Source organism: Stegodyphus dumicola, chromosome 2 (genome assembly GCF_044657685.1).
Source record: "Stegodyphus dumicola isolate Sdum_Otavi_A_Nest chromosome 2, ASM4465768v1".
Taxonomy (NCBI): domain Eukaryota; kingdom Metazoa; phylum Arthropoda; class Arachnida; order Araneae; family Eresidae; genus Stegodyphus; species Stegodyphus dumicola.
Window position 1 is genome coordinate 270,312,245 of NC_140769.1, and position 27,472 is coordinate 270,339,716.

At 30.1% G+C, this 27,472-nt stretch overlaps 1 protein-coding gene across 6 annotated transcripts in view; it reads right to left on the reverse strand.

Moving 5' to 3' along the window:
• Window positions 1–2,428: 2,428 nt before the first annotated feature.
• Window positions 2,429–27,472, reverse strand: part of shot (dystonin-like protein short stop) — a 696,871-nt gene continuing 671,827 nt past the window's right edge. For 5 of the 6 annotated variants that reach the window (XM_085812140.1, XM_085812144.1, XM_085812142.1 and 2 more), the window contains 14 exons: window positions 27,276–27,435; window positions 25,028–25,225; window positions 22,512–22,784; window positions 20,858–21,046; window positions 18,850–19,034; window positions 17,700–17,829; window positions 16,278–16,322; window positions 16,007–16,124; window positions 15,090–15,202; window positions 13,655–13,768; window positions 10,774–10,891; window positions 10,299–10,477; window positions 6,609–6,765; window positions 2,429–3,780 (listed from right to left, as the gene is read on the reverse strand). In XM_085812140.1, coding sequence (XP_085668266.1) covers window positions 3,494–3,780; window positions 6,609–6,765; window positions 10,299–10,477; window positions 10,774–10,891; window positions 13,655–13,768; window positions 15,090–15,202; window positions 16,007–16,124; window positions 16,278–16,322; window positions 17,700–17,829; window positions 18,850–19,034; window positions 20,858–21,046; window positions 22,512–22,784; window positions 25,028–25,225; window positions 27,276–27,435 — 2,266 coding nt within the window. In that variant the 3' untranslated portion in view covers window positions 2,429–3,493. Of the gene's footprint in view, window positions 3,781–6,608; window positions 6,766–9,007; window positions 9,112–10,298; window positions 10,478–10,773; window positions 10,892–13,654; window positions 13,769–15,089; window positions 15,203–16,006; window positions 16,125–16,277; window positions 16,323–17,699; window positions 17,830–18,849; window positions 19,035–20,857; window positions 21,047–22,511; window positions 22,785–25,027; window positions 25,226–27,275; window positions 27,436–27,472 lie in introns of all 6 variants that reach the window. The other variant, XM_085812141.1, reaches the window with a different exon arrangement.

Sequence of the window (27,472 nt, forward strand, 5' to 3'; positions counted from 1 at the left end):
TATAAAAGTACGATTAAAAAATACTTTAAGAACTATGGTATAATTATGCTAATGCTTTGCTTTTTTATATTTATTATTTGTGTTGCTAAAATTCTTTTCAAGTATTTATTTGTTCCTCATCCATAATTCAAGTAGATAACACTGTTATCTACTAGAATTATTGGAAAACTTTTTACACTAGTAGAAGTTTCACTGGTGTAAAAAACACATCAAGTACTTATTATCATATGACAAAGTTTGGAAAAGCATATCATAGTGCTCTGGATACCTGCATAGAAGTAATTGCTGATGGAGTGATTAAAATGCTTTAAATAATGACTATTTAGTTTTTACAATAAGTCATGGTTTTCTTTTTTGTTTGTTTAACACATCTCCTAGTCATAAAAATAATAATCTGTAATTTTTAGAATTTGGGTAATCCAGATTTTGTTGCTATTCTGTGTTAATTTGCTTGCTCATATATTGTGATGTTGTATGACGTAAATTTTAGTAATTCTAATTAAAGTTTTTGTTTTGCTAACCTCTTTACTAAAAAACCAAGCAAGCATTTTTTTTAATTGCACCTTAAATTTGATAAAGAAGTCATCAATTATCATTAAAAAGTAAAAAGTGTTGAAAAGTGATCTAAAGCAATAAATTCATTCCTAAACATCCTTTTGAGTTTTGATGAAAAATTACAAATGTTAAAAGTATGAAATTTTTAAAATTAAAACAAGTATTTACTAAGTGGGTTTTGATGTAGATGATTTTATATAAAATGTTAGATTATTCTATATTTTCTGTGTACCTTTATTTATTCCCAGATGTAAAATTGTTTTTACAAAATTCCCTTCTGTGTTCTAAGTAAACTCTGGAATAGGAAGTATATGTCTAAGACCAACATTAAAGAAGATAAAGCATGTAGCAACTTTTCTGAATGCTTCATATATATAAATATATTGTTAGTTGAACAAATTGTATATAATTTTAATTTTCACCTTTAAAAAATAGTTGTCATGAATTATCTAAAAAGATTGTCAATTACAAATGAGGTTTTACTTTGCTAAACAATGAATATAGCTTGCTGTGTCATAGAAAATTCAAATTTCAAGATTTGTCTAAATTTATATTTTTAAATGTATTTATTCTTTGCTACTTTTGTTCATAATAGCAAGTATTTTTATGTAATACACAGTCCAGTCACATTAATGTGACCACCTGGTCAAAAGCCAGTATAACCTCCTTTTGCAGAGCAGACTACTGCAAGACATACAGGAAGAGAGCAGTTAGGTTCCTGAAAGTGTTCACTGGGATGCTGAACCAAGCTGACTCCGGTGAGGTGGCCAGATGCACTATATTATGCAGTTGAGGATCCATGGTTTGAACAACCCGATCAACGTGATCTCACGAATTCCCTTCTGGGTTTAAATCCGGGAGTAAGGTAAACTCGTCTTGGTGCTCTTCGAAACACGCACGTACACTGCAAGCTGTATGACACTTTGCATTGTACTGTCCAACATTCTGAGAGAAAAAACAATTTTCATGTAGGGGTTGACATGATCCGTAAGGAGACACATATTTCTGTTGATCCATCCTGCCTTTCACAATGATGAGTGCACCCAGAGAAATACCACGAAAATGTGCCCCAGGTCATAATGCTCCCCCCTTTAGCTTGGACCCTTCCAGCAATTGTTGCAAGGTGTTTGCTTTCTAACGGTTCACATTGTATACGCCAATGTCCCTTTGCCCCATGGAGCATAAAACGCGATTCATTGGAAAAAGCCACCTGTCCCCACTCAGTGGACATTCAACTGCAGTACTGATGTGCGAATTCCAGCCATCATCGCCGACGAACTGAAGTCATCATAGGTGCTTTAATCAGACGTCTGCTGCAGAGAGCTATATGCATTCTGTGATTGGACTGTGTATTATGAGCAAACGAGTGAAATGCATTATGAAATATTATATTTTTTTAAACTCAGAAGTATGAATTAGGCAACACTAGAACTAAAAATGTTGTAAATTGATTTAAGTATGAGGTAATTAGCTGTTGAACAGAAAATTATCGTTTTGATTAAGATCATGAAGGAAAACGTGTATCTCAAAGGCAAGAATTCTTCTCCTCTCTGAAGGAAAATGATTAACTGCACTAAAAACACAAGATAATTTTTATCTTGAGGTTATTTCTAAATTTGCTTAACTGAAGAGTTTAAATACTAGCACATTTTTTGGACTTTATACAATCCAAAATATTTTCCTTTCAAAACTTTTAATTAGCTTTATTTACAAAATTTTAGTTTAAGATTTTTACAGCAAATGATGCAAATTATTTTTATTATGTACAAACACAAGTATCAAAAACTGATTCATTCTGCATAAAATCAAATCCAGAATGCAATCACATCCTACAGAATACTTTAATCAGAAGATAAAAATAAAAAAACACCTATTTTTACAAACTGTTTTTAATGAACAAAAACAAGCAAACAAAAATGTTAACGAGTGAGGCGATACGAAAACTTAAATCAATATAAATTATGAAATGAAACGAAATTGCCTGTGTTTCGGCTACTAGTAATATTAAGCTAGCACTAATTAGAACATTTTAATAGAAAAAGTTCACATATATCAAGGAATGGTCATCAAAAAATAAAACTTTAACAAGTACTTATAATTACAATAGTAAACTTTTTCTCTCCTACATTCATACAGTATGTTCACATTTTGACAATTTGTTAATATTTTATAACACAATCCTTGAAAGCAGTCCTGCAGTCTTCATTAGTAGCAACATATTAATTACAATATATGCTGCAAAATGTTAAGGAACATGTCTTCAGATATAATTAAGTCCACTTGGCACTTATGACAGAATTCATATTCACACAGAGAAACTTTTTGTTTTTCTTTCTCTAGGTCAATTAACATCATGAAAATGAAAGGCATCCATTTTCCCCAATTCATTCTTTACATTAGATCTCATCACAGAACAATATATAAAGACATGAATTTAAATTGGAAAGCTTTATATATATATAGTATTTTTTAGATTTTGAATACAGATCCATTTGTCATATTTCAACCTGTATAAACAAACTTGGAAGAAAGTTTAATTGAAGAATATGTGAATAAATAATCCCCCCTCCAAATCTTTGTTGATATTCATCATACACATAAGTGGAATGTTAGAGAAAGATTTATTCAATAATCAAATTTAAATATGTGATGTGAGAGAAATACTTAGAATAATACCAGTATTTGTTGGAAGAAATCTTGTTATCACAGAAGACATAAGAAAGAAAAAAAAACTACTAATGCATGGAAATCTCAAATGACCTTTTTTCTCTGCTAAACCTCTGAAGTCTAGTGTAGTGATAAATTTTAGTAAGGCAGTTACAGAACCACTACAGTTGAATTACGACAACCCTGTTAGCATAGCAGATGTTATTCCACATCAAATTTATGTACATAAAACGTTAAAAAATAGACCAAGCCAGTTTATTATGAAGATCTCTCATTTCCACCTCTCTCTTTCTTTTTTTACTGGTTCTGGCTTACTATTAGAGTTGGTAAATGATGGTGTCCTTCGCACAGTAGGAATTCTGGTTCCAGATCCTCGGCCCGATGTCTGGGAAGAGGCACTCGGGGTTCTCTGGCGAGCTCCTGTGGATCCCATTTTGCGTGCTCGGTAGCTGTCTACATTATCGGCAGAAAGATCACTGGCAGCTCTACTTGGGGGGCGACTCGAAGGCCGGCTAGGAGGTCTGCTAGATGGTCGGCTCCCAGCACGATTGTTAACAGCTAACAAATTAAAATTGAATTGTTTGAAATTTTATACATTGAATACACTAATCAACACATAATATTTCATAACTAAAAATTAGTATATTTCTAATTTAGGCATAGATTTATTTAGAATTTAATTTAGACCACAGATTCCCAACAGGGTCAATGAATTTCAAAGATTTTCATGAGTGAACAAGGGGTCGATAGCCAAATAAGCACCTGTAACTCATCGGCATAGTCAAGATCCCATTGATTAGAAAAATAGCTATTAATAAAATTGATAATTGTTTTTGATATAAAACATAACATATAGTAAGGAAATAATTCATAGAAGAAGGTGGGTTTTTTTTTTTTTTTTTTTAATTCTGCCAAAATCTTTTGGAATTACATGTCTATAAATCTTCAAATCCATCACAAACCTTCTAATGTGCAAAATGTAAAATCTGAAACAAAAATATCCTAACTAACTCTGTAAGAGTAAAATCCAAAAGACCTTAAAAAAAATTTTCAGAAGTGTAAAATGAATTTTACAGAGAAAACTGACATAATCTGATATTATTATGTGAGGAAAAAATTCACAAAAATATAAAAAGAACACAAAGGAAATTAATTTTAAAATAATTACAGTAGCTTTTTTGGTTTTGCTAAGAAGTGTTTTGGAAACTGTGCTTTAAATATTATCTTGTTTATTTTCCAGCATCAAAATATTTCTAAGTAGCCAAATTGGAAAGTACTGTCACTTAAAAATATGACATTGGAAAATAAAAATGTTTCATTTTAACATTATTTCTTAAATATAGTTTTAAAATGTCATTTTAATATTTACCAATGTAAATTTTTGAAAAAGTTTAGAAATTCCTTAATCTTCTAATTAAAAATGCTACATACAAAGTGGGCTTAAAATTAATTGACAAAGCGTTGATAATTTGCCAAATTTTTGCACCGAATAACAATGGAATTCATATTTCAAAAAAGAGAAAAGTTATTTTTGATTTAATATTGTATAAACTCTTCCTTCCTAGAAACTCACCAACTCAATAACGCATTGTGCGACCTTTGGCCTATAGAACAGCTGCAACTCATCTTGGCATGGATGCCACAATTTCCTGGTAGATAACAAACAGGTTGTACCAAAGATGGTGTCTAAGCAGCCATCATGCAAAGTCAAAATATTCCAACATGGTGGTGTTTCAACTTTGAGTTGCCACTCCATAACATGCCACAGTTAACACTCTCAGTTAAAATCTGGTTGGTGAGTTAGGTGGCAAGGGCATTAATTGGAATTTATCCTTATGCTCCTTGAACCACTCCAACACAATTCAAGCTTTGTGACATGGGGATTCCATTTCCATTTGGGAAGACAGGATATCATGTAAGGGTGCAACTATCTGCAGTTATGTTCAGATAGCAAACAGCTTTCATGGTGTTGTTCTACCACGACTAAGAGTCCCAGTGCCACCCATGAGAACATCGCCAAACCATAATATCCCCACCACATCCTGCATGTGATCTGCTGTATGGGGGAATAAAAGACCCTGACATGACCATAGATGTGATCAGGAAATCACAATTCATTCGACCAGGCAACTGTCTTCCATTTATCCATGGTCCAGTCCTGATGTTCTGGGGCCCACTATAGGCATACTTGACAATGACGATTTGTCAACAGAGGCACATGAGTGAGACCTCTGCTGTGCAGTCTCATACACTTGGAGCTGCATTGTATTAGGCTGCCAGCTGAGTCGCTGTCTGGCCTGATTTTGCTGTACCAAGCGAGACAGTCTCCGAAGTCCTTTTTCTTAGATGATGCTTGGACATTCAACATTTTGGCATCGACTGCTGGTTTCACTGTCATTTTCCCACTTTATCTAAATATTAACTATGGCAGATTGTGAACAACCTACCTATCGTGCAGTTTCAGAGATATTCATTCCAAGTCTTCAGGACATTATAATCTGCCCTCTATCAAATTTGCTCAGAACAGCAGCCGTTCCCATTCCTCAACAAAACTAAGTGCAAAAATGATTTCTTAACTTCTCCAGCAGTAGTTAAACACCATTCCTACTTAATTATGTGTTCTGCATGTCATCCAAATGAGTTAATTGAAAAATTAGGAGAATGGTCATGTTTTTGCTCATCTGTATACATATATACACACAGCTTAAACTGTATCAGCAGTTTATATAATCAGTTGAAATTCATCCAAATCCACACATGTGATAGAATTAAATTGGATTTATTAGATTATCACCAAGCACTTAAGGAATATCTGGTATATATATGAACTAATCTAATCACAGTTAGATCGGTTCAGTGCAATATCTTCAAAAATGACAGAATAAACATTTAAGATGAAGAGGCTATAAGGTATGTTTTCAAATAGTGAAATTATACATTACCATAAATGTATATTTAAGGAAGACGTTTAATGCATTATATTACAAGTTAAATGTCCTTTTAAAAGTCAAAATATCAAAAACTGTATGAGTGTAAATATTAACTAATTCTTAACCTTAAGAAATATATCAAAGGGTAGGTAAGGGTCTTTGAGAACAAAGATGTGGCCATCTTATTCTGCAACTGGAATAAATTAATGAAATTATTAGTGTTCTGAAAATTTAACCACCAGTAGGCCAACAGAAATTTTTAAAATGTATTAATATCATTATTAAGCACATATCTTAAAACATGTATTTACACAATCATGATTATAGAAGTCTGAACAATTTAATTTAGACTTTTGAAAGTTTATGTGAATGCATGCAAGACTTAAGCAAGTATTTTTTCAAAGACTTCTGCAAGTTTATGTGAATTTTTCATGCACTGAAAGGGAATATACTTACTTCCAGGAGTCAAGCGGTTTGGGGTTGCTCGTGAACGAGCTGACTTTGACCCAAAACTACTGTCAGCATCACTGTAACTTGTGGCACTGAAGTCACTACCAGAATCATGTCCTCTTTGTTGTCGCATAGGCACACTTCGTTCACTTTTTTCTCTTACCTACATAAGCCAAACATTAATAAATATAACTGTTCATTTTTGCACGACAGACTAATTAGATACATGCAAGACATAATACATATACAAATCTGGCTGATTAAAAAGCAAAAAAACTTTTTACATGAGAAACTGTTGATATGCAATACTAGAAACAAGCTGAAAGTAAAAATTTCTGCTGAACATACATTTAAAGAAGGGTTTTGAATCTAATTTCCGAGATTAAGATGTAGCTGATAGGAAGTTTAATAGCTCTACACAGTTGTATTTAACAATTGTAGTGCTCGATTTCAAGTTATTTGCAATAAATGTTTTTATTATCTTTTTTCCTCTTATGAATTTAATTTTTCACAATATATATTATAGTCTTAATTAAACATTTTCAAAAATTAAATTTTTTTATTTTCTTTCTTTCTTTCTTTCTTTCTTTCTTTTTTTTTTTTTTTTTTTTATTATTATTATTATTCTCTGTAATATTGGTTAAGCTACTAATTTCCAGTTTGCTAGAATGTTAGTATAAATTATTAAAAAAAATAATAATTGGGAAGTCTTGAAGAAGAGCAATATCTGCCTAACCGTCCTCAAAATCAATGCAGTTTTACCCCAAACTTAAACCAAACTACAAATCATTTGGGGGGGGGGGAGTTCTGCTTTATGATTTTTCACATAGTCGTGAGGCAACTTCAAAAAAGCATAAAACTCATGTCAGGCTTGCATGGTTGCAAGAAGTGTCATCACTTTTTAATAATCATGAGCTAGATATTTGCAAAGATTTTTTATATAAAATATATATTTTTATATTTGTAGTTATTGAATTCCCTTGTGAACACTCTTATAATGCAAGCAGTTAGCATATCCAACTATCAAGTCCAGTTATAAGGTCTAGGTCACAACACAGTTGATTTTTCATGTTTCAGAAAGCCTAATAAGGGAAAGTTAAAAATGGGAACAATATAAATGGGGGCATAAAAGTAATTTTGCATTTCTGAATATTTTCTTTTGTTATTGTACTCAAATTACTTTCTTATGCATTCATCAAATTTTGTTCCATTCCAACTGAAAGATATTGAAAAAAAATTTATAAAGGAATGTTCAATAAACTCACTCATAATATGTAACAAACAACAGTAACTAATAATTTTTTGAAGAACTTATTATTTCACTGCCCAGTTTCTATGAAAATTAATGCACTTAATGTATCTTAGCAAGTTCCGAGAAAAAGTTTTGTCATAGTTCTTTAAAATATAACATTCAATAATTTCTTTCCTTTTTTCACGATTGTCAAATTAGTGTCCTTGGAGCTTCTTTGCAGTGGATTCAAGTCTAACGGTTACATACCAAAAGCTATAAAAAGCCAGTTCACTAAGATTTATTATGACTGATTCAACTCAATTCTTCGTCATTTTATGTGCCTACATTTTCAGAATTGAGCACAAGCAAACCTTAGGCATTTTTCAGATGCATGCAGTAAGATTCCTACAGATATATCAAGAAAATTTGTAATTTAGTGCTGAAAACAATAAGCTGAAGAACCTTTATAAATATTATCCAATATTAAACCTTCAATTTCACAGCAATGGTCACTTCAAATGGATGACCTAAGCATTGCTTCTCTTTCAGACTCTTGACCATGTTTAAACAAAATTGCTGATCTCTTAAGAACAGTAGCTAAACGGGTAGATTCTCGACATACATTCTGAAAACTTTGATGAATACTGATTATTTTCCCTCCAGTTACTATCTTTCCTTCATCAAAAGATTAATGCCACAGGGTTTAATGCTTTTTCTCATACATTATCATATTAACTTTAATACTATGCACCGCAAAAACTTAAAAAATTATGCATAAGAGATTAATTAACAAAGAAGAATTAATTACCAATACAAAAGTTTACTTTACTTACCGAATGTCTTTCACATATTACCTATTTATTTTTAATGCCATGCGTTGTCGACTTCTGTGTGTATATTAAGAATTGAATACATTCCTTTTTTTTAGATGCATTATTTCTCCTCAATTATAACTTTCTTAATTAATTATTATTTGAAATGAATTTTTTATTTTACAGACATTTTATAGTTATAATAAATGTTCTTGGCTTTCAGCTTAATTAAGAATTCTTTTCTGTACACTCAGTTAAGTATAACTGTGTCTTGCTTAAGTGCTACTTAAGCAAGACACAAATAGGATATTTTACATATATTAAACTTCATTTCAAGAAAGAGAGCAAGCTTGAAAGTTTACCCAATGGAAGACTGGAATGCGAGAACCCTCATCCAAAGGGACTGGATTATAAAAAGAAGGCTCAGGGGTTTTAACAGGAAGACATCGCAGAAGAAGACAAGGAGCTGAAAAAGAGCGTATAGCTTCTCTTCACCATAGTAGTTAAGAAAAAAGAAGTTGCTTAGAAAAAGCAAGCAATTCACAGAAGGTTCAGAGAAAATGTTAGATATTTTTCAGAACATTTGGTTGATTTATTGCTTCAAAAAATTTTTATATTTGATAAATCAAATATGTTCTTAAGACACTGTTAGTATTTCTAGAGAAGAATATTCTACAAAGTATAATGTATTATGGTATTGCTAATTTATATTAGATCATCTAAATCAATTCTCTTGCATTTGTATGAATAAATTGCAGTGCAGTTTATCCTTTTATCAGTTATAAAATTGCTTGATTCTCCACAAGTTTAACTTTCAGGCTGTTTCTTCGCCTATCATTAAAATTCACTGCTTTATCTTTAATGACCTTCCCTTTGGTTTTAATTCTAGGGATTTTATAACATTCTTTATCATTGTTTGACATATATTGCCAAACTAAAAAAGCACTTAAATTTCAAATTATAGAACACAAATCCCAAATTCAAAAAAGAACAAATAAATAAGTTTGCATTAGGTAATCATACTTGTTCCCTTAAATTACTTAACCCTTAAATTTTAACTTTAATTTAGCAAATTCTAAGATTTAAATACAAGTAATAAAATATCATATTTCCTGCAAATATATTTTCAGTTTTTATTTTTTAAATTATAACATCAACCAAGTGTTTTGATAAATATCATAATTAAACCATCTTATTATTCTAAAAAGAGTTATTTAAATTAGAAGTGGCATGTGATCACAAAAATCTGAATGGCATACTTTGCAGTGTGTTAATCAGATTTAAGCATGTTAGACAGCAGTGAAAGAAAAGACAGGATATGAAAGGAAAAAAATCCAGACAACATATCTAAGAATCATTGAACATAAAAATTAAAATGCTCGATTCATGCTAAAAAATTAAATATGTGCAAAAATTTTAGAAAAGACATTCCCAAAACAATATATTTTCTTCAGGAAAAATGTAACATTTAATCCTATGTTTAAATGACAAAAGTACTTATTGCCAAACTTTAATGATCTGTCATTGTATGATGCGTAACACTGTAAAGATATACTGAAATAGGTATGTATATTAAGGTGATATAATTTAATTGAAACTTAACACTGAACAAGTGAAACATTTATCAAAGAATTATAGGGTTAAGAAACAAACCTTTGTTATGGGACCTGTGGCAGGTAATGACATTCCAGAGCGATTAAATGATGAACCTCCACTTTGTGAGGATTGTGAAGAATTTGGACTGGCTTTGGGTTTAAATGGTTGGAGAGACTGACTCACACCTTCTGCTAGTATGAATTGCTCTCGCAGTTCTAGATTTGTTCGTCCCTTAGCTATGTAACAGAACAAAGGAAATGCAAGCAACTAAAAACATGCATCATGCAAAAACAAATCATAAACTAACAAACTAAAAAAAGTGATGCAAATTTAAGAGCATACAGTATTTGTTATAAGCAAACTAAAAACTTGTGTTTTAATTAATTACAACAGCACTGCATCAAACAGCCATATCATATAAATGCTAATAAGTAGCTTAAAATTACATTCACACAAAACTTTAAACAACATGAATTACAGTTGTTTCTGATGTATAAAATATTTTTAATGTGTATATTAAAGGAAGTTGTACCTCTACAAGGATCATTTTTCACGAGGAATTCATCTAACGCAACCCATCCTCCTCCAACTCGTACCATCACTGTGCTACGTAATATTCTGACTAAACGTAATTTCTGAGACTCTCCAAACTGAAAAAATAATGCATTACTGTCAATATTAAGCCTACAATGAAAAGACTTATCATATATAAATATATATATATATATATATACAGTACAAAGTCTGAAATACGGACACATCAGTACTTCAATTTGGAATTTTTCCAGATATTAGATAATCAGTTGAAATCTAGTAAGATGGCATGTAGAAATTATAATATTAAAATATGAAATTGTGATTTATGAAATAATGAAGTATTTATGATCTAAAGGGTATAAAAAAAGGGGCTTAATATTTATTTGTTTACTTTATTAACATTTCTTTCAATGTAAGTTGTTTAAGTTGCTTCGTATTTTGTGCTAATACTTTCTCTTTAGTTCTGTAGACAGACATAAACTCTTGTTTAGTTACAATGTTGAAGTAACTATGTTCCGGAAATTCTAACTTCTCAATCGAAATTTTCTTGTTTTCAGTAACTTCTCTGTCACTTTCTTCACTAATGGTAGCGGTAATTTCTGGATTCAGAACCGTAGTACAGATTTTGCCATTCATTAATTGATTGATGATTGAAAAGCATTGTCATCACAATGAAAAACTTCTTTTATATCATCTTCATTTATTACTGCTTCTCCACATTTCTTTACTAAATCCGTTAATTGGAAAATTTCAACTTTGTTTTGCGATATCCAAAAACCTTTAAAATTAGTGGCTATCATCATCAAATTTAGCTATCCTTTACTATACATATTTGGCTATGCATTATGAGCTTGGCAACTAATGACAAGTTGTTCCGTTAAATTTTATCTTGCTTCTGTGGTGCACTGAGACAATAAGCCTGAATTGTATTAGTTATTTATTATACTTATGTCTATTTCTATAAATTCCCACATATACTTAAACCTTATTGAGGGCCGGCGCTAGATATCTTATCGCCTGATGCAGTCTTTGTGGGTCCTAAATTCTGCGATTTGGTGCGGCCATCCGGGCTTATGCGAATAACAAATCGTTTATTCTTAATTCAAATAGCCCTAAATGCAATCTTTGGGTATAGGAATATCATCAACAAAATCTATTTTTAGCATATGGAAAGAAATTTTTGTTAAATCTTTCTTCCACAATATTTTTTAGTGCATTTAACTTAAATCTGTAATCATCACGAAGCATAATGTCAACATAAAAGTACTTTTTTATTATTCAATTACTAACACACACACACACACAAAAAAAAAAAAAAAAAAAAAATTTAGGCATCGCTACATGAGTCATTACTCAAATTGTCATGTTTTGATAAACATGTGGAAACTATAATAAACAATGATTCACCAGGTTGGTATCAAATCAACGATGTATCTATGTAGAATGCTTCGGTTTGGAATGTGTGCCAAAAAGCAGATATGTAGCAACGGTGCCAAATTACTGATCGTACAAATGTATGCTAAAATCATTGTTTCTTCAATAACAAGGTAATTTTAGTTAGTGTCAAAGTGAAATTAAGAATCAGGCTCTCCAGATTTATTATGGGCAGAGGGGGGGAATCAAATGCGCATACAGTAAAAGCCTACCGGAAAAACGTTGGTGGTTTTGAGGTCCGGATTTTAGATCATTCCGGATAATGGACGTCTGGATTTCGGACTTTGTACTGTATATTATACTTCTAATTTTGGACAAAATATGAAAATTTTTAATTAAATTAAATGGAAGATTTAGAACAGAATCTTAAAAAATATTAGTCACACACAAACGTATTTGTGCCTAGCATTTTATGCTTTGGTAATAAAGGAATCTTATCTTGAAATGACGCTACCATATGCATAATTTTTTGCTTTCCAATCCATTGAAATGAATTTCCAATCCATTAAAAAAATTAATGCAGCTGCATAGCACCTACCTGTCTAGCACTTGAACATGTAGAATACTCATTTATGTTCTATTACATGATTTTTAACATTCATATACATGTACAACACATTACAAATCAGCAGAATAATTAGCATAGATATAATATATTACATCATCATAATTATAAGCCTCCTATCTCATATCAAATTTTAATGAAGTATTTCATTTAAATAAAGTATAAGAATTTTTTTCCCCCTCCAGGAGGGACCTATGTCTGATCATTTTTGAAATTGCTATAATTTTATCCAAAATCTACACCAATCTTTTTTTGCTAATAATTAATTTTGATTAATAGTTCTCAATTAAATTTTATATTGGTGTCTTCCAAAAAAGAAAAAACTACTTCACTACTGAAGAGTTTAAATAACTCACCAATAATTACAAATATTTTCCATTTTTGTAAGTTTTCCAAATATGTAATTATTTTGTGCATATGATGTAGCTTATCATATTTTAAGTAAAACCTATACAGTAGTCTACTGTCTTTGACAATTAAATTTAGTAAAGTCAATTTTAGTTGCATAAATTCTCTATCTCATGTATATTTTCACATTTTCTTAGTATTATACCAAGTTCATTACGCCAGTTTTCCAGACTGTTTCTGTGGTTCCTATTAATAATACTGTTTCAGGCCTAATACTATGTGCAATAAAATTTAAACATTAAAATGGTACATATTCAATTATCACTGGAAATTTAGCACTATAAGTGGAGTGACTTTATAATATAGACTATAACTACTATAAAACAAAGTAATACGTTGAAATATTTTTACTCGAAGCTAAAAGTTAAACCTACTGAAATAATTAAAAATAATTTCTGCATCCTTGGTGTACTAAAAATTAAAAGAATTTCAACTGTGTACATAATTATAAAACAGAAAAGTAATATACCCTATATTTTCCTTCCCCAACTTGGTAAACTTTGAATCTGTGAACACAAGTACACTGGGCAACCTGCCGCTGAACTTCATCTTGAATTTTTTCAGCTTCTGTTATTGGACCCTTCTGTAAATTATAAAAAAATTACTGCAGAGAAATAATTTCTTATATTAAATCAACGAACAAGTAATCAATGTACCAAAAATAATTGCCAGAGTTTGGAAATAATGATTAACTTTTTATTTATTTCTTGCTATTCGTAAATAGCTGAACTAAATGCTACATGCATATGTTTAACATTTACCAATTTTAATATTAAGGGAGAAGTAAGCAACAGTTTCATCTAAGGAATCTTATTAGCATTGAAGATTCTTCAGGATCGAATTACTTTCCAGAAAAATTATTAATGGAATGTAAATTATAGTACTAAAATATATTCACGTCAATGTAATGCTGAGCCAATAGTTTAAAATTAACCTGCTGCATGATTTTTTAAATATACTGCTTTTTAAAACATTAATTATTTAAATGAATAAATTAGCGAATGATAAATATAACACAATCAGGTAAAAGTCTTTTTATCTTTGGTTAAAATATATGATACGGAAGGTATCTCATAATTTACAGATTAATTAAACATAATTTCACATTTATTAAAATTTCTTAATTAGAGCATAAGATATTGATAATAACTACAATTTTTTTCCTTAAGAATGTTTTGTATTTGAAATATTCATGACTGATATCACTTAATATTTATATATGTTTTTGTTTACTTACTGGTTTAAGATACAAAGAAATAATCAACTATAAATTTATTAGTTTAAAAATGTGTACATAATATTAATGTCAAGTGCAAAATATAATTATCTTCACACCAGATAATAATCAACAAGTTTTTACTGTCAACAAATTAAAATCAATCATCTAATATGCATTTAAAATAGCTTATTTTAATTCTCTGATCCTTCTTATATGTATTTCAGTTATTTAAATTATACAATGAGGTTATACATTTGAGGTTATAATAATTGAATATTATTAACTTAGTGATTTGTTCTTGTTTTTCTCACAACTATACACATAGGCAATATATTCCAAATGACTTTTTTTACCAGATATTGAAACCTTTTACTTTGTGACACTTTTTTTTTTTTTTTTTTCCTAATTTTTCCTCATTAAAAAGATTTATGCTTTTAAAATTTTGATTTGTACTTAGTACAGCATATTTTAAGAAACTTCATATGTTCTATCTTGCATTTTAACCTTACTTTTAAACTTATTGGAACTATTATAAAAGTTTCACAGTATGCATAATGAATTGAAAATTTTCTAGTTTTTGTTATTTGAGTTCTTACTTGAGTTCGTTACTTAACATTTTACATACATATAAACATATTACATTAAATACAATTCATATATTAAGTAACAAAAGAAGAATAAAAACCTCTCTATCTGGTCGGAGTGTGTCGATGTATTCTTTGTGATCAATAAAACCGTCACCATTGCGATCAAAGATTTCAGCTACCCGTTCCATTTCCAAACGGCTGGTTGGGAACTCTGATAATACGAAGATACATAAAGAAATGTAGATTTTCATATAATAATATAAAATATGAAAAATGCTATAAATTTGTTTTAACTAAAATAAAAAAACTATTTAAATCGTGAAGAACAAACAAAACTCATTCCTCATAAATAAAAAATTTGTTACGAATATTATTTTCATTTACAGTCATTGTTTACCACATTGAAAATGCATTTGTAAAAAACCACATTTATTATTATTATTTGAATAAACGAATTAATTTCTTATTTAGTTAATTTCTTCTTTTTCAAGCAATATACATATGAATTTTAAAATACTATTTTCTTGAATTAATCGTAATCAAGTTCCTAAGCTTTAAAATAATAAATAAATAAACACTTATAAAAAGAGAAATGTACTCAAATTTCTGTTTGTTCACAGTAGTAGTTTGAAATACTAAGCTAAATACTAGATAAAGACATAACACACAGTTTTATAAGCACACACATGTCACACTAACTCCAATCAAAATGCTAAATTTTCTTTATTTCTAACATTTGCTATGATATTTCAGCAATAATCATTTTTAATTTCAAGTATCTACCTTTGCATATTGTAACAATGACAATAAATTAAGTTGCTAAAAGATTCTACAATAAAACTTATATTAGTTATTATTAATGTAATAACTTAGATATTTAAGGATTTAATTCTCTTTTTGTTAACAAATGATTCTTATACTTAATTCCTGTAAATTATTTGTTCTAGCTCTCTTTCCCTCCCTTATATATATATACATACACAAATTTGATTAAAAAAATTTCTTTACCACTTACTGGATTTTAAAATACCATCAATGAATTCTTCATAAGTAACTCTGCCATCATTATCTTTATCAATTTTTCGGAATAGATCCATAACACGAGATTTTTTGTTGTTCATCCAGGCTAAGAACTGTAACACAGAATTTGCCATGTAATTTTATAAATTATAAACTGAATTATAAATTAAATTAAAAATTATGAATGAAATTATAAACTGAATTATAAATTATAAACAACGTGCAATAACAATCTACAGCATTTGTAGTCTTGTAAAAAAATTTACCTTTTTGCGCCATTCGTCGAAGTCAAAGTTCTTGATTCTTTCGAGCTAAAAGGAATCAAAATCAAACATGCGTTAAAAAAATTAAATGAAAAAATAAATGCAGTTTAGATAATAAGTATACATTCAACTCACTTACCTAGACATGTTACAGAAATATACTTCTGTCTTATTGATTTATAATAATTTAAAAAAACAAAAGAAATGATACAGCTGAATAAAATTCAAACATAAAGGCTTATTAATACTTAATTTTTATTTAATCCTCTAAAAGATTTGTATTTTTAGTGCACCTTTACTTGCTAATAAACCTAAATATTCTACTTATTTCTTGTATACATTTTTCACACATAGCTACTATGTATATTTTTCACAAAGTTATGCAACTGTTACAATTAATGAAGCAGCAAAATTTGACAACATGACAAAATACCTGTATTTTAGGACTGCTGAATATATCATTAAAAACATGACTCACAGAATTAATGAAAATAAAATTTTCTCTTGTTGCATTAAACAAACTTATTATATATTTAAACACTAAAAAACTAATGATACACATATTCTCAGTTAGTTACTTTTGACAATAAATACTTTACTCTTATTTCAAAAGAATTTTAAAATGTACAAATTTTAAAGTATGGTGCTCATGAATTTGTCTAGCATGCATTATAAAGTTCAGCTGAGCTTGCCTGAATGATTGCTGAATAAAGCAGTTTAGCTTATCTTACTTGAAAATCAAATCTTTGACAGATGAGCTAATTTCATTTCTTCAAATAATATTCTTTGATTTTGCATTCTTGAACCAACATCCAAAAATTAATACATGAAAACTAACTAATTTTAATGACTATAAAAAGGCATTAATGTGTAAAATATATTTTTCTGCATAATAAAGAACTCTAATTTCTTTGCCAAAATGATAGCACAAAAGTGAAACTTTGACAAATTTTTTTAATGAATGAATTAGATTCAGGGGAGAAAAAATATTCTAAGAAGCAATAATGAGAAAATCAAAATTCTTAAAAGCTTAGAAAATTCTATACATTCACATGTAGATACAAGTAAAGAACAAAATTTTACAAGCACTTCTAAATATTCTCTGGCTTTGAATGGTCTCAACTTTACAAGTGGTAGGTACAGAGGACAAGTATTGTTTGAAAAAGTTAATTTAAAATGTTTCACTATGTTGCCATTTCTAAAAGCAGTTATGAGGAAACATGGCATTTACAGTCATTGATGCAGTTAACATATCAATTAATAATCAACATAATACAAGATCTTGATATCTATCCAAAGGTTCAATAAATAAAAGTGTAAGAATTGGCTATTTCAAGAGTGTGTTTCAATACTATAATATTTTACTGGTAGCAGTCTTTCTATGTAACAAAAGATGATATTAAAATACTTTTGATAAATGCATACTTCTTTGAGGTAGTTGAGTTTATCTTGCAACCGACGTTGTCGTTCCATAGCTAACAGCCACACATTTCTCCATCTGTCTACAAGCTCTCTAGCTCTTGGATTCTTTATTTCAGGTTCAATGGTTTGACGGCTGAAAAAAAAAAATAGAATTTTATATTTCAACCACTTTTTACAAAAAAGAATTCATCTCAGTCATTCACACATACACACCATATATTAAAAATATATGAAAAAGATAATACTTCTTTCTCCTCATCTGAACACATCAAATGATAATTATATGATAATATTAAATAAAATTTTAAAAATCATTCAAAGAAATAAATTGCATACTTCAAATATATCAGCAGGTTATTTTAAATAAAGCGAAATATTTATTATAATGATAGCACAGCTATATTTTTCTGCAAGGAAGTAAGCTTAATAATTATTGAAAAAATAAAATGGAATTTACGATACAATATATGGTATATATTGCCTGTTTTGGATGTGAAAATACATTTTCTGAATTTACATTAAGCAGCTACAATGCATTTAAGTTATTCTTCATAATTATAATCTGGTACTTTAGTGTTTAGGTGAGAAAGCAACATGTGCTACAACATGAATAGACAAATATTAGTTTAAATTATGGATAATGGATTTTTCTCAGGAAATATTTGTAAATAGCTTCTTTTTGTTTCCTAGCTTGCATTATGAACTCATAATAAAATCAAAAGCAAGCCTAAAAAGATATAATGCTGTATTATCTTGATTTTCACAGCTTAAGTACCAACTAAAAGTTTTCCAATTTTTCAAAAAATTTTACTCTTCACAAAGACTGAATTCTGTTTCCTCAAGTTTTCAGCACAACAGATGACAGTACAGCATTTAACATGGAAAGACCACAGCTTGAAATAATTTTCTGAATAAATTATTTTATACTTTGCAGTTTTATATATTTGAAAATTTTCTTTTTTGAGTATTATTATAATCAGGTTAAAATTATCCTTTTGAAAAGCTCATTTTTAAAATTTCTATGCACCCCACCCAAAAAATATTAATCATTATAAGAATTAAAATGTTATGCTAAGCTTCTATTTTTGCCACTTTTGTTAACAGAATAAAAGAAATTTTACAATTTAAAAATTGATTTATATGAAATACATACACTGGTGTTTTGGGTAAAGATGGTGTTCCTCTACCAGATTTGCGATCTTGGGCCGATTCATGTCTTTCCCGACTTTTCTCCTTGCCAGGATGACCTTGTTGTTGCACTGGCTGCCGTTTAGTTTGGAATGCTTTGGTGACACGTTCAACGTCAGGTTGGCGTTTTGTCATGTCATCCATAAATTCCTAGAAAGAGGTAAATTGTTATTATTTTTTCTAAAGCCAATTTATTTAGTTTCCAAGTATACTAATTATCACAGATGCATGTTTAATGCTCTGTAATCACTGATGTCTGGGAATACACACACAATCTGTTCCGCAGGGATCAAATTAAAAATCATATATAGATTCCATAAATTTTTGAAGATGAAAAAGACATACGTTCCACAGATTTTTAAAGACGAAAATTAAATTATTTTTTGGGTTAAAAAATCAGGCAGTTTTGATACTGAAGTTGTGAGGCAATTCTTCATTATTTAATTTCTTTAAATATAATACAGAGCAATATTATTTGGTGGCAACAATCTGAAAAGTGATACAGCCATTTATAGTGATGTGACATGCAAACTTGAGAACTTTAAACCAATTAAATTTCACTGACAAACTATTGAAGTTTATAGAGAAGGATGATATGGAACTTTTTAGAAGAGGATAGGAATACAACACATCAGTATAAAAACTCAAAATATATCACGTCCACATATTATTTAAGTCAAAGTTTTACTATTAACCTTATCAAAAATACTTTTTCCACACATTATGACTTCATATATATACTAGCACCATACCAAAATCACTAATGCGCTATTTTTTCAAAAAAAAAAAAATATATATATATATATATTTAAAGATTTTCAAAAATTGTTAAATGTTGGAAAAATTTGAATTATGACTTTTACACTACAGTTTCCTTAAGCTCATTAAAACAGAATATATATATATCCCTTTAGGATAAATAAATATCAAAAAAGGTTTAAAAAGTGCCTTTGGGCCAAAAAAAAAGCTCCAAAAAAGTAGATTCGTAGTTTTGACTTGACAACGTGTTATTTTAAACCTTCCTACTGATCTATATTTTCAAAATTTGATTACATTTTTGAAAAAAATGTTTGATTTCAGAAATTATTACTAACATTAAATTTTTGATTATTTTTTAATATTCATCAATATTATCACCAGGAGTAAGACTTGGTTGTTACTTACAACTCTCTGAATTTAAACTGTCTATGAATATAATGGCAGATAAGGTATAATAATAATACTGGATAAAATAGCAAGAAAGGTGAAAATGAAGTATATGTTTTCTAAGAGAAGAATCAGATTCATCCTCCAGTATGTTTTCTTCAAAATTAAGACAGAACATGTTCTTTTTCATAAGTTAAATTTAATCGACACCTTTTGGTATTCCCTGGCAATATTCTCAGTGACGGCTAAATGCCCAATGAGTTCATCAATTCTAGACAAATGTTTAACTAGAAAATGTTTTGGCCATTGGGGACACTTATCTAGCTACAACCACTTCAGCAAAAATTCGTATTACTCTGAATAGAAGCAATTTGATTATCCCCTCTTACAGTCTGGATTCACATTAAGAGATTCTTATTTTCTCAAAATCGGAAATTTTCCCTTGATGGCCAATACTTTAAAGATGGTCGATAGATGATTTAAAGAAACAATCAGCATCTGGTTTGCAATAATTCGCAATTAGTTTGATTAGCAATAATTTCTTGACTTCTTGGCAATAATATTCTTCTTGTTTTGATAATCCATTGAAACTTATTTTCTGCATAACCTAAATATATGCAGTTTAAATCACTAATGAACAATTTTTTTTTTAATTTTGACTGAAATACTAATATCTCTTTACCTTGCTTCTGCATTATTTATATTTAGTCACGTTTGTTAAAAAATATGGTTCAGAGTTTACATTTTTAATACAAATGGTTATCATGCTTTACCTCTCTAAAATCATGAATTATGCTTTAACAGCTTAACATCAAAATATTAAGTACCTGATGATCAACAATTAATTGTTCCAGCACAGGTATTTCATCAGGTAAGGGTTCAGCTTCAAGAGCTGTTAGCGTTGCTTCAGCACCAATCAACCATTTTAATAGCTCTTCTAACAGATCAAGAATATCTCGCAGTGATCGTAAATGATCGTTAAGGCGTTGTTCCCTTTGTTTTGCCCACAAAGATACCTATAAAAGAAAAAGTTGAATATTTCATCCAAAAATTATTTTAAATGACAAATTATTAATTATTTATTTACATTTTAAAAGACATTTTTATGACGTCATATTTTTAAATGACAAACTTCAATACAAGCATTTTTCAGATTATAAAGAGATCGCTCAAATATTACTGAAGAAAACATTCATTTCAGTTGTAACATTTTTTATTAAAAAAAAAAAAAAATCAAAATAGAAAAGATATCAAACAAATGCATAACAAAAATCTTAAAATGCGCATGAGGTCTTCAAATGATTTTTTATCTTTCTTGTTTGCTTCTAAATTTCACATAGTTGTTCAAAATTACAGTTTAAGCAAATAATCACACAAAATTTGCATTTTTAAATTTCCAGAAGCTTTGCTTTTAGAGACACATTTAGTGTTTGGTTTATATAAATAAAAATTAAAAAAAAAACACCCACAAAATTTAGGAAAAATAAAAATTTAGCATAAAATGTAAGCAAGAAAATTACAGATATAGTAAAAGCCAGACTATGCAGAAAACTTAGGAAATGCCGAATTCCACATATGTGAAAATTCTAAATAGTTAAGCATATAAAAAATAGAATTAACATTAGAAAAGTCCAGTCACTCCAGCAAATGTATTTTAATTATTGGTACAATACATAAAAAACAAATTTTATCATAATTTGTCACATTACTGCTCATCCATTTTCAAAGTCATGTATCGTTACTAGTACAGAATCACACTTTTTGGCAACAATGTGTATGTGTTAATAGTAGTAATGAACCTGATAATGCATTGGCATTATTGAGTTCACTATACTATTAAATCTGTCATTTCTAACACACATTTTTCATTTACTAAATATTTGTGGAAAGAATTTCCTAAAATATTCTGGTTACTTGATCTTTCCTATTAGCTGAATACCATATAGTCGGGCTTTTACTGTATATGCAAAAATAATTTTTTTCGTGAAATATGCAATTTTTTACATAATTTTTCGTACATGAGATATTAAATATGATATTTAATGAAATAACTTTATCTTCCCCTTAAATGTAAGTATTTCAATGCATTCTTTACTTTACATCGGAAAAAAGGTGGCTGTTACCATTCGAAAACTTCAAAATTTTTTCACCATAAACATAACAGCGAGAGTTGTATTATTTTAAGTCATTACAGTCTCAAGCACATACCTTCAAATAATAATTTCTGAAACTTAATTTTGGTTGGTTGGAGTGGATAAGTCACTAGGGATTCATATATCAGAGACGTTTTTTTATAACCACCCTGTACATCACAACATTATGTAAATTTTATTCTGTGCAGTGATTAAGGCAGCAAAGTATTTACTCTTGGTAGTTTCACAGAACATCAGTTACTTCTAGAAAATAGGCAACTAAATTGAGCAAATATTAGAATTAAAAAAAAATTATTGTGTAACATCTAAGAAAATTTTATATTCTTACTTCTTCCCATCGTGATTGTATAATAGTAATCCAATGGCGAATTACAGATACTCCATCAGGGTGACATTTTTTCAAAATTTCCTGAGCATGAGCAATAGTTGCATCTTTATTTATTTCCTGCTCTATCATCTCCTTCATGAATGCCTGGTGATCAGCAATCTGTTGTTTGGTGGTCTCTTCATCATCTGGGAGAGGACCAGCAAATCTCAGCTTCATTTCAGCATCTGATAACCATTCCAATAACATATGTACAGCTTTGTGCAGTCGTTCAGCCTGTAATCAAAAACAAAGACTGATAAATTTAGTCAGTTTACTCTTTATGAAAATATAAAAGATATTGGTAAAAAATTAAAAACTATAAAAATTTAAATATTTTTGAACATAGATGCATTTTATTTGAGCAGCTTAAACAATTTTTTTTTCCCCATGTTCCTCTTTTTTAAATTTTTGAGGATTACAATTATAATATTGGTATATTTTAATGATGGATGATTAATTTACATATTTTGACTAAATTGTTTAAAAATAAATGATTGCACATAAATTCATTGTAATTAATCTGTTTGTTAAGTCTCTTTTTTCAACTTCTGTGTCGTATAATACTTCAGTTGTTGTTCTGGTACAGGGGTCAGGCAATAAAAGTAAAATATTTACATCTAGAGTGTAATATTTTATTCATATGGTAAAGGCCCTTTTTTAGGAGCAATACTGTAATGATTTCTTATTGAAAATGTTATCCAATCGTTAAAGGTCTTTTAAGTTACTGTTCTTACAAAACAGTAGTTTCATGATGGTGGAGGAGGAAAATGTTTGCCACTGTACTTTATCCTCTAGCACACTCTGCAGTGCAGGATGTGAAAGATGTTCAAGACACTTTTATGTGTTTCAAACCATTACTATTTCATGCTATGAAGTGACACATTAGCATTATGATATACTGGAATATTTGTGATACAAAGTTTGGACAACTGAATTCATTTAACCCACAGATAGCCCTCTACAATGTTGCGACCATCCAAAAAACTTTATGTGCTTTTCACAAGCTGTTACATCAATGTTTTGCTACAGATATAAGATAATCTGGATCACATGTCTCCAAAAGAGCTCTGCCACTCATAAACTCTTCCAGAAATATGAAAAATGGTCAAGGTGAATTCACAGATAACCATATGCACATTGCTTAGAATGCTGTTTAAGTTTGGGGCTCTTGACAGAACTGAACACAGCATCTGACCATGGGCACCAATATCATTGACTTTGCTATTGATAATTGTCCATGAATATTATTTACTGTACAGACAGTTTAAGCTCCCGATAGGCAGTTGTTATAGAAATGACGAGTTCAGGAGAACATTAAGTTCTGCCGTAATTCGAATAATCATTGTTTTATTTTATTTTTTTGCTACAATTTTTCTTATTACTTTAACTTTAGTAACTCTACTTTAATGCATGTGAACATTTTTTGGTAGCTTTCTTTTATTCCAAAAATTACTCTGACTGAACAAAGTGTTTCACTTTTCCAGCCACGTAGACATCAGCCTGGAGACTATGTACTTTGATAAATCAAGATTCGGCCCACCAGGGGCCGAACGGTAAAGTTGCTGAACACTGTTAGTTCGGTCCAAGGTTCGAATCCCGCGAGCGGGCTGGCTTGGCTACATGGGTGTTTTTGTGGTTTTCCCCATGTGTAATGTGTATACAAGCCAGTTTCCCTTAAGTCCTCCATGAAGGCATCCCTCCGCTTAGGCAGATAGCGCTCGAGGCTTTGCCATAATTAAATAACCTAACCAAACATCAAGATTTGCTGTCTCGATAATAGATATATCAGGCAGAAAAGCAATAAGAGTTCAACTTATTTGAACTTTGATATATTACTCATTTATGTAATTCACCATTTGAAGTCATACACTGCTGAAAATTCAAACTTTACATCGCACTGCTGTTAACAAAATTTGAACTTTTTCAGTGCTACCAACTATAAATGTAATAGATTTGCTGACCTAATATATACATTAAATATTTCAGTACCATTAACCGATTTTTGTAAATACATTTCATCTAATTTATTACAGTGCATAGGAAAATTTTCAGTAATGACAAACAGTGGAAAAAAAAAATTACAATGTAATATAAAACATTTATAGTAATATATAATATTCATTTTTATGTTTATTTTTGATTATCATATAAAGAATTACATTTATTAAAAATGTTATTAACTCTTTATGCTTATGCAAATATATATATATATATATGGGTTAATTTTATATCTCTCACTCACAAAGCTATCATCAGTGACTGAAAATCAGCATAATTATAATCAATCGAATGGATCACATGCTTCAATTTTAATTTCAGATCTAAATTTAACCTGTATATTTTCATATAAATTACTCTAAGTGAAATGACTAGGTCATATAACAGATCAAAACTAAATAATAGTTCATAATGCTAAGCAATGCATATTTATATACATACAAGTGATACAGTTTTAAAAGAGAAAAGAATCAACTAGCCTCTTGAAGAGCTTCTTCTAATTTTCTTTGCTTTTCTTCAGCCAAATTTGCAACTTCTATCCACATTCTGTCCAATTGTGTAAGTTGCTGACGGATATGTTCGGCATCTTCATCGTTAGCTGTTTCTAGCAGCTCTCTTGCTGTACGTCGTACAGATTCTAGATTATTTGCTCTGCTCTTTAATTCATCTTGGAATGTCTAGATTGAAATATAATATTTGATAGGATCATTTTTAAATATTCAACAACACGAGTATCCATTAATCCTCAATACAAAATGCTGAGAATTATTTTACTAATAACAATCTTTTGAAATATTTCATGCTGGATGCTAGTTAGTTATAATTAGTTATAATCAAATATTAGTCACACAAGCTATATTAACTAAATAATATCAGTTAACTTCATTTCATACAAATACATTGTAAAACCAATTACTCTAAATTCAAAAATAAAAAAGATGTTAAAAGTATCATTTAATAATGATTATACGAGGGCCATCCAGGAAGTAGATTACGTTTCCGTCTGTGTCCGCTAGGGGCGGGGCTAGCGCGGCCATCTTGGGGTCAGAGCGTTGCGCAGCTCAGTCTGCATCTAGCCGTGCTAGTGAGAGGTTCGTGCTGTGCTCCGTTCAGATACTGTGACGGTTTGAAATGTCTGCGTTAATTGAAAATCCCGCGAGCTGCGAGGTGCACTCAGTAATAAGGTTTCTGACTGCAAAAAACTGTAAACCGATAGAAATCTATCGGCAGCTTCGTGAAGTGTATGGGGACAACATTATCACTGAAGGTGGAGTGCGTCAGTGGGTCATAAGATTTCAAAATGGCCGAACCAATGTTCACGACGAAGATCGAAGTGGGAGACCCAGCATAGTGACCGCCGAACTTCTCGAAAAAGTCGATGCTAAAGTCCGTGAAAATCGAAATTTCACAATAACGGAACTTTCTTTGAGTTTTCCACAAGTTTTGTGCAAGATGGATTCCAAAAATCTTGACAGAGGACCACAAAAATCAGCGAATGGCTGCAGCGTTGAACTTTTTGGACGCTTACCATAAGGATGGTGACTCTTTACTCGATCGCATCGCTACTGGTGACGAAACATGGGTGAAACATGTGAACTGTGAAACGAAATTGCAATCAATGCAGTGGGGGCACACAAGTTCTCCCCAAAAACCCAAGAAATGCATGCAAACAATGTCGGCAAGGAAGATGATGGCGACTGTTTTTTGGGACAGAAAAGGTGTAATTTTGGTGGACTTCCTGGAAAGAGGCACTACAATAAACTCTCAAAGGTATTGCCAAACTCTCCATAAACTCAGAAGAGCAATTCAAAACAAGTGCAGATGAATGTTGAGCTCTAAGATCTTGTTGATTCACGACAACGCCCGGCCCCACACGGCAAATGTCACTCGTAAAGTTCTTGAATCATTTAAGTGGGAGTTGTTTCCTCATCCGCCGTACAGTCCCGATCTGGCACCGAGCGACTTCCACCTATTCCCAGCAATGAAGAAGTGGCTGGCTATGCAGCGTTTTGATGACGACGCACAGCTGCAAGAAGAGGTAACGAAGTGGTTGAAGGCGCAGGCGGCCGAATTTTTCGACGAAGGAATTTCCAAGCTCGTACATCGCTACGATAAATGCCTTAATTTGTATGGTGACTATGTAGAAAAGTAGTATTTGAGTGTGGCTTTCATCTGTATATAATAAAATTTGTTTCCTATACTTTGTTTATTTTTTTATTCCAAAACGTAATCTACTTTCTGGATAGCCCTCGTATAATAAATAGAAGCTAATGGTTTAATCTATCATAAAATCAGAATTTCTTAATACGATTTTGTTAAAATATATTTCCAATAGAAAATAAATATCAGGTTAATTTAAAATTTAAATAACATCTCACATTGCTTAAATTACATAACAAAAATTGTTTAAAAACTTGACTATGTCAACCATAAATTTAGATTTACTATACCATTTTACATCTGGTTAACATAAAACTAGAAATGCTTTCAGGTTCACTAAAATATTAAATTTAATAGTAACATAACTAGTTTGCACTATAATTGAATTTATTACTTCAAAAGAAAAAAATATATATAATTTAATCTCTACCAAAAATAATTTATAATGAAAGTATTATGCTTATTAATAAAACTAGCAACAATAAAACTTATATATTAGTAGAAATTGCACATATATAAGCCAGAAGAATATATACTAAAGCATATAGATTTTTCATAAATATTCACCTTATGCTGATCAACCAAAGCCATAACGGTGTCCAAATCTCCATGAAGAAGTTGATTTTCTGACAGGGCTTTCTTTGATTTTTCCAACCAATCAATGAGGGCCTGAACTGCGTCCTTGAACTGTCCAGAAAATAATAATGCTTCTTCAAGTTTTCTTTGCCTAATGAATGAAAAATTTTGCACAGTATCTATTAATC